This window comes from Cyclopterus lumpus, chromosome 24 (genome assembly GCF_009769545.1).
Source record: "Cyclopterus lumpus isolate fCycLum1 chromosome 24, fCycLum1.pri, whole genome shotgun sequence".
NCBI classification, from domain to species: Eukaryota; Metazoa; Chordata; class Actinopteri; order Perciformes; family Cyclopteridae; genus Cyclopterus; species Cyclopterus lumpus.
Genome location: NC_046989.1, coordinates 12946837 through 12960587, shown reverse-complemented (window position 1 = coordinate 12960587; position 13751 = coordinate 12946837). Strand labels below are relative to the sequence as shown.

At 40.6% G+C, this 13751-nt stretch overlaps 1 protein-coding gene across 1 annotated transcript; it reads left to right on the top strand.

Annotated features, from left to right (window-relative positions):
• The first annotated feature begins 265 nt into the window (after nucleotides 1-265).
• LOC117727547 (vesicular inhibitory amino acid transporter-like) lies at nucleotides 266-11569 on the top strand. Its single transcript, XM_034527914.1, has 8 exons — nucleotides 266-369; nucleotides 1015-1687; nucleotides 5735-5871; nucleotides 6623-6743; nucleotides 6964-7160; nucleotides 8236-8473; nucleotides 8760-8922; nucleotides 11256-11569. The coding sequence occupies exons 1-8, from the start codon at nucleotides 266-268 to the stop codon at nucleotides 11567-11569; spliced, it is 1947 nt and encodes a 648-aa protein (XP_034383805.1).
• Nucleotides 11570-13751: the final 2182 nt, after the last annotated feature.

Here is a 13751-nt window from a genome sequence, read left to right as displayed (position 1 = left end):
GTGCATGTGTGTAGTTATGCAAGTGAGCTTGTGCTGTGTGTGTGTGTGTGTGTGTGTGTGCGTGTGTGTGTGTGTGTGTGTGTGTGTGTGTGAGGGAGACACTGTTTTTTGTATAGTTTCTTTACAGGCCGACATTGTGAGTGTGTGTGTGTGTGAATTTGAATGTGTGTATGAGTATGTTTATATATCCAGTTGTATTCAAGCTCCCCCAGACCCTCAGACCTCCAGAGGCAGGGAGGCTGACTCTCACACAGTGAGGCTGAAGATGGGCTCTCTTCGCTGGCCTCGGAGCTCTCGGCAGCCCTGCAGTGCTGCTGGGTCTCTTTGGGGCTGGGCAGTGGCAAGGCTGCATCTGGACTGGACATCAAGGTGAGTCACATTCATATATTGAAATTATTTAACTTGACCTTAATGTACATCTGAATCTAATAGGTGCAGTATCATCAACAAACCTGCTTTGTGTTCATTTTTTTTAACATAATATATTCAACTATGTTATATTAAACTGTGGACTATTTGTCAAGATAACTGAAATATACACAAAAAATATCTCTTTATTATGTATGCAGAAATGTGTTTGACAAATAGGTAATATACCTGTTCTAATATACAACACTATGCATTTATATATGCCAAAGTAGAAAAATAGATAAGTAAAGTGTATTTATATATAGCACTTTTCAAGAGTGGTAGTGACAAGGTACAAAAATAACCTATTAGATGTTCTTTTTAGATATTAATATTGTTCTTAATATATTATATCTATAGTTGTTTTACATTAAGTTAATCTCTACTTCAGCAATTTTCCACAACATAGTGTGATATGGTCTGTCAAATTCATTATGTCATTTTCCTTCATGTGAAGGAATTGCCGTTGAGAGCTTCAGTTCTTTTTTGAACTGGCCAAATGCTGACACCAGTTGGTCTCCCTATTGGAGAACAAATATGCTGGTTTAAAGTGGACGAGGGCACAGAGATCAACTCAAAATTCAATAGAGTGGTTTTGATCAGCAGGTTCTTTCAGGAGGATGAGGAGATGCTGATTCTGACCCACAGTGATGAGTTGAACAGAACCTATGGCGAGGACAGCAGATTGCCTTTTGACAACATCGCAAACCAAGATAACACAAGCTCCGATGACACCAGAAGAAATAGAACCTCGTTTCGAAGAAACGGACAGTTTCAGACTGAGCAAGATAATCCCAGTGTCCCAGAATCCACCAGCACCTCGCTGCAGGAGAGCCCGGCTTTTAAAGAAACCAGAGCGACTGTAATCTCCACTGGACCCAGAACCATTACCATAACTTCAACGGTTTCCACTGCAGACTCCTTCTGGTTCAAAAACACCAACGGTTATGGCAAAGGAAGAAGATCCTCGGAGATGGACGCTGACAAGATGGGAAGCAACAGTGAGGAGAACCAGAGTTTCAATCAGAGCCAAGGGAACAAGATGGGATCCTGCAGGACGTTTAGAGGGAATACGAAGAAACAGAGACTTTCTGAGGACGGAGAGGAAACTGTGGAGGGGACTTCTCAGTTCTGTAGCAGCCTTGATGAAGAGAGGAGGATGAGGAGGATGAGTTTGGTTAATCCAGTTCAGAGCCCCAATACCGGCTGCAGAAGCGTGAATCCCACTCTCACCATCACCGCCTGGGAGGCTGGATGGAACGTCACAAATGCTATACAGGTACACTTCAGATTACTGTAAACCATTGTTGAACTCCGTCGTCTATTTTAGACTTATGAATATGATTTCTTACTTTCCAGGTAGCTGTAGCATGTAACTAATGAGATCCCTCTTTGATCCTGTTCACTGTTTCCTTAAAAGACACATAACCCCAAATGTATCCCAATATGTATGTTCTATATGTGGGGGAAAACATTCAACAGTGAGTCACGGAAGATGTAAGCCTCTTCCAAATGATTGTACTGTAATGAAGAATGACACAAAGCCAAATCCATTACAATGGATTACATGTGTTGGTTAAAGTTATTCAATCATTGCGTGAAGCCCAACTTTAAAATTTTGCGTTGGCTGCCGAATTAGATTTTCTGATAACATAGCATGTAATCATGCAAACTTGGTATTCATTATTTTGTTGGTTCAATTTCAGCATGTCATTCCTCCTTTTTGTCAAAACGCTATGTCTCTCCCTCTCGCTTGCGAAATGCAAATGTTAATGTAGATGCCCACCGTTTAGGCGCCGGGCTGCACAGTACATTTAAAAAGCATTAAGCATGCAGACTATTTGATTCGCCGCATCATGTTTTCATATTAACCAAACCATGCTCTCTGTGGTCTTGCAGGCTGTTTGTCAGCCACTCTCTAGTCTTCATAATCAAATAAAGTGTAAATCAAATTGTACAAGAAGAAAAAAATGAAAAGCTCCCAGTCACAGAGCGTCCTCGTGGCGGTAATGCTAATAGCTTATTATGCTATAAATGCTGAGCTGTATTCAACTGCTGCACTCATGTAAATGTGTCCCTTCGCTGCATAACTGCAGTGTAATTGAACAGCGTCACTGGGTTTGTAAAGAACATTGTGACATTAGGCCGCCAATACAGTGTACGCATGCATAGGCCTACGCACACACACATACAAACGCACACAGACACACACACACACACGCTAACAAATGAATACACGCATGCAAACCATCTCCCTCAGCAGTCCAGGTGAATTTACATCAAATGCTGTAATCTGACGGTCAGAGCTGTTGTCATTATCTAAATACGTATACCAACGCATGATATTTAGTAGATAAACAAGCATGTTATGTGCTTGGTTTATTGATGCTATTCTATCTATCTGAGAGACGGGATATTTTTCCGTTTTAATTAGAGACCAGATATCCGTGCCAGGCACAAAAAGTCTGTGATCTATTCCGTATTGCTGGTTTGAATTCCACATTCAAATCTATGATTCGTTACTTGTGTAAACTCAGTGCTTAGATATATTTGAATTAATGTGTCCCTGAAACACTTCTGTGAACTGAATAGTTTCTATTTGACAGTTTTTTTACTGCAGAATGTTGTTATTTTTTCTAAACTCTGCTAAAACAGTATGGGCTTGTTGGTTCATGTTTTGTAGGTTATTCATTACCTCCAGCTCAATGTAATCAGGAACCTGAACCAAATGGATTGCTCAGTAATCCATTTGGTTGAGGTCACAGATAGGTTAAGTTGAGGTGACTACTTGATGACTAACGTAGCAGAAAGGAGTCTTTTTTATGAAAGGTGGTGATTCACTGGATGCTAGAAAATATCAGACGGTGATGGATGACCACGGAGTAACAATAACAGACACAGAACGTATCGGATGTATAAACATCAGAGCCATGATGACAGATCCATTTGTTAAGAGACTAACAAATGTCTTATTAATGGGGGAAAAAACGAACATCAGTTTTTATCTCCTATCAAGGCTAAAAAGAAAATATGTATTTTCCGGTGGTTGTATATTGACGCCAACACAACTATGTGATATGACGGTCTGCCAGCTTCATAAAGTTTTTATTAGAGAGTGAATTTGCTGCCAAAAATGCAAAAAATCTCCAGCTCTCAAGACTTGGGAATATAATGAAACTCAGTTTTAATTCCGACATGACCGTTAATGAGGCAGATCCTATTTGTGTGGCTTCATCACAGATGAGAGACATTTTGGACCTTTTGTTTCTATAATGTAACTGCCTGTGATTGTTTGCTTTTGTGCGACATCTTACCATAAACTGGTTTAGAAATTCAAGTTCTAAATACGTTTTTTTTCAAATCCAAACACAAGCCACAGGGACATGTAACATGTTTTGGGAAGATTGCAGTCAAAAGGGATTTGATTCATCATGCTGCCAAATACATCCCAAAAGCCTACAAAAAAAGTGAGGCTGAATAGATGCTATATAGTTGTATTAAAAAAAAGCCAGATCTAAGTTGGTCCGCAACAGTCTGGCTGCTGGTGAACCTGCATGGACCTGATTTAGCCGGAATCGGTCCACGTTGCACAGATGAAAAGCATTAAGAATCAAAATATATCAAAGCCAGTCGTTTCGCTGATGGTCTTGTTTACTTATGTAGGTCATAGAGGCATCAGTATTATATTGAGTTCCTCACAGTAACTTTAAATGTCAAACCTGTTTCTGGTCACGTCTGCCCCACCTCATTCCCTCACGGTGCAGGGAAATACATTTCTCTATTACTTTTTGTGTGCACAGGGCATTTGTGTTTGCATAAAACATGGTGCATGACCTTAAGAGCAGCAGTTGACATCTTGCACCGACAGTCCCGACGGGAGCCGTTAATGTGCAATAATCATACTCTTTTTTCATAATGTCTCCCTGAGATATACCCTTGCTGCTCTGTGGTCAATATTGATTATTTAGTGTGGTGTATATGGGCTATATGGTGCATTGGGTGACAGTTTATTGCAGGATAAATCTAAATCTTCGTCTCCCTCACAGACAATCAGGGATTTTCTTTCCTCCCTTAGCGTACCCGTTTGTGATTGGGGAGCGGCTTCAGGTTGTGTTGAGCTGAGTTGAGTAACCAATGAGGAATGAGCTGGCAAAAACTCAGAGAGAAAGGGAAGCGGAGGGAGGGGGAGAGAGAGGGGAGATGAAACCAGATACTTGAGCGTCAAACTGCTTTCATCACCAGCAGTTCCATTTGAACATCAAAGCTCCATCAGCATATGCGTAGCAGACACAAGATGGTAACTTGAAAGAGAGAGAGAATGTGCGCTTGTCCACAGTGTGTGTTACTATTTGTGTTTGAGCTTTCACAACTCCGTCAGCTCCATGTAGCAACATTCAAAAAGCAGCAGCTCCATCAGAGTAGCCTATGTCTCCTCTGATCTCCCCTCGTCCTCTTCCTCCTTCAACCTCCTGCTCTCTAGGCGTCACGTCCCACCTCTCCTTCCTCCTCCCTCCCTTCTCTGTTTCCGTCTCCTCTCCTCGACCCTCTTCTCTTCTGGCCTCCCACCTCCATTTCTCTTCTCTCTCTGGCAGTGCCTGACGTTTTCCCTCGGTAGTGGGCCAAAGCTCGACTCTTCTCTTCCTTCTGCTCCTGCTGGTCTCCTGCATGCTTGAACTCTCCAGGCATCACGCCAAACCTCTCCTCTCCTCTCGCCTCCTCGTCCTCCAACCACTCTTTCCTCTTCAGCAGTCTTCCTTAATCTCTCCTTTCCTCTTTTCTTATAAACAAAGTTTCAGAATTCTCACATTTTAATGATTTTCAGTGATCGGTTCGTATGGAAGTGACTGAAATTGGGCATCTTGCAGTATATTAAAATTGTTTGATTTAGAAGTCTTCAATGTACTATATTCCTTTTAACTTGACCTTCTTATACCTCAAACTTTGCATTACCTTTCACCTGTTACGTTTTTTGGTTATTACTACTCACTTTCCGTAATACTATATACAGTATATATATATATATATATTTTTTTTTTATTCCTTGCAAATTGTGTATTTTGTCTTCAAACTGTGACATATTGTTTGTGCATTTCAAATGTTTTAAGACAATAAATTCTGTAATACATATTTTAGTTTCTGTATTGTTTATATTTTTCCAATTCTTACTTTCCCCGTGGAACTTATAGAGACAGGAAACAGAACCAAAGAGACCTAATGACTTATATTTTTTATTTCGAAGCACCTTTTTAAATGGGGTCTTCTTATTTCTAATCCCCCTCACTGCCCATCTATGTTCTTTATTTCCACCTTTCTCATCTACGCCCAGGGGATCTTTGTGTTGGGTTTACCCTTCGCCCTGGTCCAGTCAGGTTATGTGGGTCTTGTTCTGCTGGTTCTGTCCGCCTGGTTCTGCAACCACACCGGGAGGATTCTGGTGGCCTGTCTGTATGAAGAGGAACAAAGGTGTGACTATTATATTCTATTAATTTGGTGTCAATTGGCTATCTGCAATACAAAAATGTAATTAGGTTACATACATTTATGTAAAAACACTGTATTACTACTGTCTGCTTTGTTGTTTCTACTGATAGCAGATATACTAAGCAACTTATCTAACTTTGTCTCATTGCTGGAGCACTTCTGGGCCGCACACTCGGCAAAAAAGCACTTGTCACTGTACTCAGTGGGATGTTTTTATTTGAAGTCATTGTTGGCTAAGTTTGAGTTTTTGCCGTTTTTTCTCCTTTCTGTATTTTAGCAATGGCAACTATCAATTCTGACAACAGATTCGTTCTCATATTTATTCCTTCTGTTCCATACAGACTCCTTGGGGGAATCTAACCCTAATTGTGTTATGAACACGGAGTAGAGAGCTTTGAGAGTCCAAATACACAAACATGCTGTTCTGTTCATTCAGCAGTGCAACGAGCAACCACTGCCACAGCTGAAAGATATGTGAAAGGGTCCATTCGTGCTTTGAGTTTACTTTTGCCTCATTGGTTTCAGAGTTTGTCATTTTTATATATACGTTGCTATAGCTGTAAACAAAAACACCTCATTGTGCTGACTTCAATCACTGTGGAACATTAGCCATATAGCTCATATTAGTTCAACGACAGCATGCTGTAGCTTTGAAAACCGTGACAACGGTCAAAGATGTGAAATTGGATCATAAACAATCACATCACAGTAAGACGGTGCTTGTTTCTTTCAGCGGAGGCTCGGTGTCAATGGTCAGAGTCCGACACAGCTACCAGGACATAGTGGAAGCCGGCTGCAAAGGACTGTGGCCCAACTGGCCTGCTCTGGGGGGGTGGATGATTAATGTAGCTCAGGTAACACACGCATACTTCTAAACCAACGCACACACATCCCTTATATTGCAAGTCAGTCTGCACATAAATTGGGTCTTGACATTTTTCTTACGACGGAATACCTCTAGATTAAGTGTTCACTATTCAAGATGTAGAATAGATGAAAAGAAATGTCCTTAGTTTCCCACAAAAGACAGTAAATACATGAAGTAAACATGTTGTGTTTCTTCTTTTACTTCAGGTCATTGAGCTGTTGATGACCTGCACCCTGTATCTGGTCGTCTCCACCAGTCTGTTGTCTGACTCAGGGATGGCTGTTCCTAGATCAGTGTGTTCTCTGGTGTCTCTGGTGTTCCTGCTGCCTTGCCTGCTGCTGACTGATCTCAGACCAGTCTCCACCCTCAGCCTGCTGTGCTCCCTGGCACACATACTGATCAGGTGATTGAATTGTAGACGCATCAGGTTTGTGCTGACAGAGCAGTACACTTGTGCACGCTGTCAGCTGACCAGCATCAGGTCACAGACTGACCAATGATATTGAATCAAGACAACAAGGCGCCGTTATAATCTGCTCTCATTTACACCCTTGTAATGATTTTGCAGCTGCTGCTGGTTATGCTGTCTGCTCCCACCTGCTTCCCACTGATGTTATTGGTTGTCTGATTTGTTTCTCCTGCCAGGTGTCTTGGAAGATGTAACTTTGGTTTATAATGTGTGTGCATATACACATTAATTCTCATTTATTTCCCTTCCAATTCAAGGCTGAAGCAGGGAGAACAACATTTTATCTTGACCTTTTATATTTTTGCTGAATCTCACTTCTTCGGTTAATTGGGATTTGCCCTCTGGAGCAGACGTTAAGCAATTAAGTAAAAGTAACCATTTATTGCATTCACATACTGTAATGGTAAATAATAAACACAACATTTAACTAGTTTTGCAAAATATATCTGAAAATGATAAGAATGTTATCACGTTTTTTATTTATCTTGTGTTTTTTAGATATAAAAGGGTATCCAAATGAATAATTGCTAAATATATGTAGTGTTTTTGATTTTTTCGAATTGCAAATAACAGATTAAGGACTCACTATTGAGAAAAACACCACACCACTGTATCTCCAAAACATCAACCTTTTCTGTGAACCCAACTTGTTTTTATATAGTCAGTTTGGCTTAAAGTGTAGGACAATCTTCTTAATTAAATCATACTGAACAATTAAGACTTGTTATCAGATTTTTTTTTTAGATAAAAGTTCCATTATTAATTTTTGCTTTTGTTTCTTGTATTTTATTTTCTAAGATGTTTATATTCCTTCCATCGTTTTCCTCGTCTGTCTTTAGGCAAGATTAGCCTGTGGACCTGAGAGTACACTGCTCTTATTGGACCGTCCTGGACAAATACATTTTGAATGAATAAATAAATGAAAGGATTATCATTCTATTAATTTTAGATGCTTTATAGAGCATTATTTCTCATCTTCTCTCATTCTGTCTCCCTGACCTTCTTTCAGCCTGTTGGTCATGCTGTACTGTCTGAGTCGAGCCAGCAGCTGGTCTTGGTCCAGTCTGTCTCTGTCTGTGGACCCGGAGGACTTCCTCGTCTCCGTGGGCGTCATCATCTTCTCCTACACCTCTCAGATCTTCCTCCCTTCTCTAGAGGGCAGTATGGAGGACCGAGGGCAGTTTAACGCCATGCTGGGGTGGACTCATGGAGCCGCCTGCATCATGAAAACTCTGTTTTCTTTACTGGTTAGGGACATTGTGTTACACAGCAAATGTTCCTGTGTTTTCAGTAACATTATTGAGTTGATAGGTGTGCTTGTTGATGCGTCTAACGAATCTGAAAAAAATAGTTTTGTGAGGACTTAAATAAATATAATGACACATGCATAGTGTATGCAGTTTCATTTTAATTTGTTGATCGCCAAATATCCAATAGCTTGACATCTGGCGAACAACAGCAGGTCTAATCAAGCGATGGACAAATGGAGTGATTAATTGACTGATTGCATTGATTGTTCACCTTCTCCATTAGGCTGTGCTGACCTGGGGGACAGAGACCAGTGAGGTCATCACAGACAACCTGCCCTCTGACCTTCGACCTCTCGTCAACCTGAGTCTGCTGGCTAAAGCCCTGCTGTCCTACCCTCTGCCATTCTACTCTGCTGCTGAAATACTACAAACCTGTCTGCTTGGAGGTGAACACGACCACAAACCACTGACATTGTCCAAAGTATTGTAAGACATATTATATATAGAAAAATACTATTTATTCTAGTGTGTACCCAGGAGGTTAAGACTGACTGTAATCTACATTTTATATGTAACAATGGCTGATATGTAGATAACACATGGCCCAAGGACACTGTAATTTCCTTTATACACTCCTAAATACTCTATAAAGCATCAAGAGCCTGAAGAAGCAGGCCTGAGGCTGGAGTTTCCCTGGATAGTCAATAAAAAATAGTGTTGAAGAACGTTAGTTAGTGACATTGGAATGCTCTTCCATGCTAACCAGTTCACCTAGAGCATAACATGTAATTACTCCAGAGGTCATCTGTGTTTAGCTGTGGTTAGACGGAGCAGCCTCCAGGTGGGAAACTCTGCAGGTGTTTCAGTGTGTAGAATGTTGGAACAGAGCACGACAGCCGAGTTGGCTTTCCATAAAGGTTTGTTTAGCGCACAGATCACCACTTATGTTACTTATTGGCATCCACCCTTGAGCTCGTATAACTATATGAAGTATAGAACTAAGCAATGTGGTATTCAGCCCAGATATACTGTACTGGACACTTAACAAGCCCATTCCATCATCCGAACCGCTTCTCCTATTCAGGGGCACTGGAGCCGATCCCAGCTGACATTGGGAGAAGTTCACCCTGGACAGGTCTCCAGTTTATCACAGAGCACATATAGAGACAGATAACCATTCACGCTCACATCCACACCTGCGGGCAATTTAGAGTCCAATTAACCTGAGCTGCATGTTTTTGGACTGTGGGAGGAACCCACGCTGCCACGAGGAGAACATGCAAACTCCACACAGAAGCACCGCTGGGTTCAGGGATCAAACCTTGCTGTGAGGTGACAGTGGTAGTCACTACACCACCGTGAAGCCTCAACAAGTCCAATTCATTCCAATTTTACGAGATAACTTTATTTATCCCCAGAGGGTGAAACTAGTTTGGTCGTCGTGGAACAGTGACAGATAACAAAAGGTCAAATCAGACAGGTCACAGCAGACTACTAGCCACTACACTAACACTCATACAAACTGACACACATGTTAGTGTAGCTCAGAAGTTAACCACTGAAAACAATGTAAATACAATTAATTGATTCATTAATTAAAGTCTAAAATCTAGTCCAATAACATAAGCAAACTAGAACGGGCACTCGGTAGAGCGCATACCTTCGCCGCAGCCACTTTTTGGTACTTGGCATGAGAGTGTGGGGAACAGTAAATTGATGTAACTTGATACCAGATATTGTGGTAAACATCACAAAAGAATTATGTATGAACATCAGCCTTGATTTGTTAATTTCGAAAGAAAACCATGTAGTGGTATTTGATACAATTTGGACTGTATGTGCTGCGAAGAAATGGTTGTTCTGTTGATATGTATTTTATTAATTGTTTGGACAAGTACCTGAACATACATGTCCAAAACCGTTCGTGAAACAAGTTCCCTGAACATTACCATGGAAACATCAAGGCCAAATGCATGAATCACAAGATCGGGCATTGAATTCTGAACATTTTGGCATTAGTTACATGCCAATTGGATAAAAATTTACCGCGTTATGATAAAAATACGATTTTGACCTTTTCTTGACCTTTGACCCGATCGCTCCCAAAATCTAATCAAATGGTCCCCGGATAACAGCCAATCATCCCACCAAATTTCATGCGATTCGGTTTAATACTTTTTGAGTTATGCGAATAACAAACAGACATATTCACAAATAAATACACAGCGATCAAAACATAACCTCCGCAAAAGTATTTTGCGAAGGTAAACATATGAAATGAAACTTTACAGATGATTAAAATATAAAAATATAAAATGCTAAGGGTTCAGGGAAACTAATGTTTTCACTGTCAACACATTTCTCACCATCGCTGAACTTTACTTGGTGATTGACTGTCAACAATCAGGAAGTCATCACATTACAACACTTTATTCCCCAAGTGGTGTCATGTAGTTCAATGATGAATATTCTCACTTTGCAAATGCAAATGTCATTTTAAGCTTCTCAGTCCTCTACAGCTTTTATTTAGAACTCAATTCTCAATTCATATTGTAAATAATGTCACTAATTTGATCCTTGTACAGCCTCATTAAATCTGCCATACTGTAAATAAGGCGTAATATGATTTTAAAGTAGGTGGCTAATGGTACCTCTGTATGGAAGCAACTGGGAAACAATGAGTCAGAATAAAGCAACCCGTGAACAAAAGTTGCTTTGCAGGTGCATAATTGTACAAATTGCCACCAAAAGCCACTTCTCTGCTTTGATCTTTCTACAGATGTCTCATCCCACTCCAAACATGGAGGTCGAGGCGTGTCTCGTACGGCCCTGTTGGTCCGCACCGCCTTGCTGATGACATCCTACCTACTGGCCCTGCTAGTCCCCAGGTTCTCCCTGTTGATGGGCCTGACAGGCAGCGTGACCGGGTCGGTCATGACACTCATACTGCCGTGCCTCCTTCACCTGAGACTGCAGTGGGGCCGCCTCACTGTAGAGGAGCGGCTGATAGATGTGTGCATCCTGAGTCTAGGAGCCATCTGTAGTGTGTCTGGTGTGATCTGTTCAGTGAAAAGACTGGTGGGAGGAATGTAGGATGATGGATAGATGAATATACAGATGGACGGACAGGCGGGTGGATGGGTGGGCACATTTATCGCGTTAGAAAACTGTATCAGCGCACGATAACTCCAGTCATTAAAGCAGCATTTCATATTAACTCTGGTTCAAATGCCTACGTGTAATGACAAAGGGGTCAAAAGTGCTACATCTACTGAGAATTATTATCCACTCTGCAGTTCCCCTCACAGACCTTTGAAGTGTCTTTCAGCTCATGTTTTTGGTTACTGGTACACAACTTGACTATTTGGGTTCACTCATGTTGCTCTCCTCAGTGTCATTTTTCAGCCACAGCAGGCAGGCAGCTGTTCTCATCAAAAAAAATCCACACTACCAAATTAGCAAAGCAAAGCCTGTTAAAAGAGTTTGCACATTTCTGTTGCCTCCAAGAGGCCCAAATAATCCATTATTGCAGCTTCAAACATCCTCATTAAACAGTCTAAAGGTCAAATTCTTAAATATAGCTTTTCTGAACATTTTGGATGTAGAAATAAGTAGTGGTATGTATTATGTTCGCAATCAATTCATTTTGCTATGTTTTGACTGTACAGTAGGTGAAAAATCCTGCCAATAAATTATTTTAAAAAATACAAATAAACTTCATGCTTGGTCAGGGGAAAACGAGCCCTTAGGTAATATTATTACATGCATTAAGTGAGAAAGTTGAACAATAAAGTAATACGCTAGTCAAAGTATATTCTGTTGCAATAAATGGAAAATAAAATGCTTCTGTAAAATCCTCAACTTGTGAGTGATGACAATAAATACAAAATAAAAATCTGTATGTCAGCTGCACGTTTCTTTAAGCTCCTTACAGAGCCACCTGTTATCACCGGGGATGTGTGTGGCATTCAATTAACCAAAATAAATCTTGTTTCCTACCCTACTGATTTGTTTGTGAGAAGAAGTAAACGTAGATATAGTTCATGTTTTTGATTGCATTGGACAGCAGAAGAAGGATTCTGACAACGTTGGTCAGTGTCAAGGAAGTCCACGGCTTTTGTTCAAGTTTCGTTACCGGATGAACCACAAAGCAATTAACTCTGTTTTGTATGTTTTAATGTCGAGATTAACCTTTTTGTTGTGCATCATTATTGTATAAATGCAGTGTTCTGTGATATTAATGTGTGAACCTTATCGTTGTTGTGATTAACTAATTAGCCTTCAGGGGAAATAAACATTAAAAAGGATAACTTATCTTCTCTTTTGGGCTGGAGAAGATCGAGTGGTGTGGTTTTATCTCGTGTCTGCATTTGTAATTGTTGGAACAAATATGGAGGGAGTGTGTGTATAGGCGTGTGTGTGTGCGTGTAGGTGTGTGTGTGTATAGGCGTGTGTGTGTGTGTGTGTGTGTGTAGGCGTGTGTTACTCATGTTGAGGGTTAGGGTAAACACCATGTATGGCAACAAAAAAGGGAACCTGCTGGGAATGTACTGCTTCTGTATTTACGAGCTACACTACATTAGCCACAACTGCGCATACAGATGACGTCTGTATGTGTGTGTGTGTGTGTGTGTGTGTGTGTGTGTGTGTGTGTGTGCGTGTGTGCGTGTGTGTGTCTTGGCAGGTAGGAGTAATCTTGGCTTTGGTTCGGCTTCTGTTTATGTGCCTCCAACGCACTGTGGAAGTGGGTTGATCCAAACTGTGAAAGAAAGGAAAAAGAACTACAGAGGAGACTAAAATGGTCTCATTTTTCATACTGTTAAAAAGACCCACTGAAAATGTTGGTCATGAAAACGAGAGGAAAGAAAAATGAGCTGGAAAAAGATAAGACTGAGAAAGGGCGAAAATGAGAAACTGAATCACAGTTGAATTAAAGAAGGTCAACAGAAAGAGAAAGTTGCAGAGGAGAAATTAAAGTGTTCAGTTTTCTGTGACCATACGCTGTATTTCTGCTAGTCACTTGTCAGACATGCAAAAGCACACGCAGACACACGTGTATACATGTAACACTGCACCCACTGTTTCCATTAATAGTCCATGACAGATATAAAGCACTTAATATGAAGTTACTCATTATAATACTAACTAACTTAAGGTGCTGTGTGTTGCATTTTAGCATTCATAAAACTTAGAATAAATCAATATAAACTTCAATACAAATAAAAGGTGCCGTTAATATCAAAAGACATGTGATTTGTTAATATAATACTGGGTG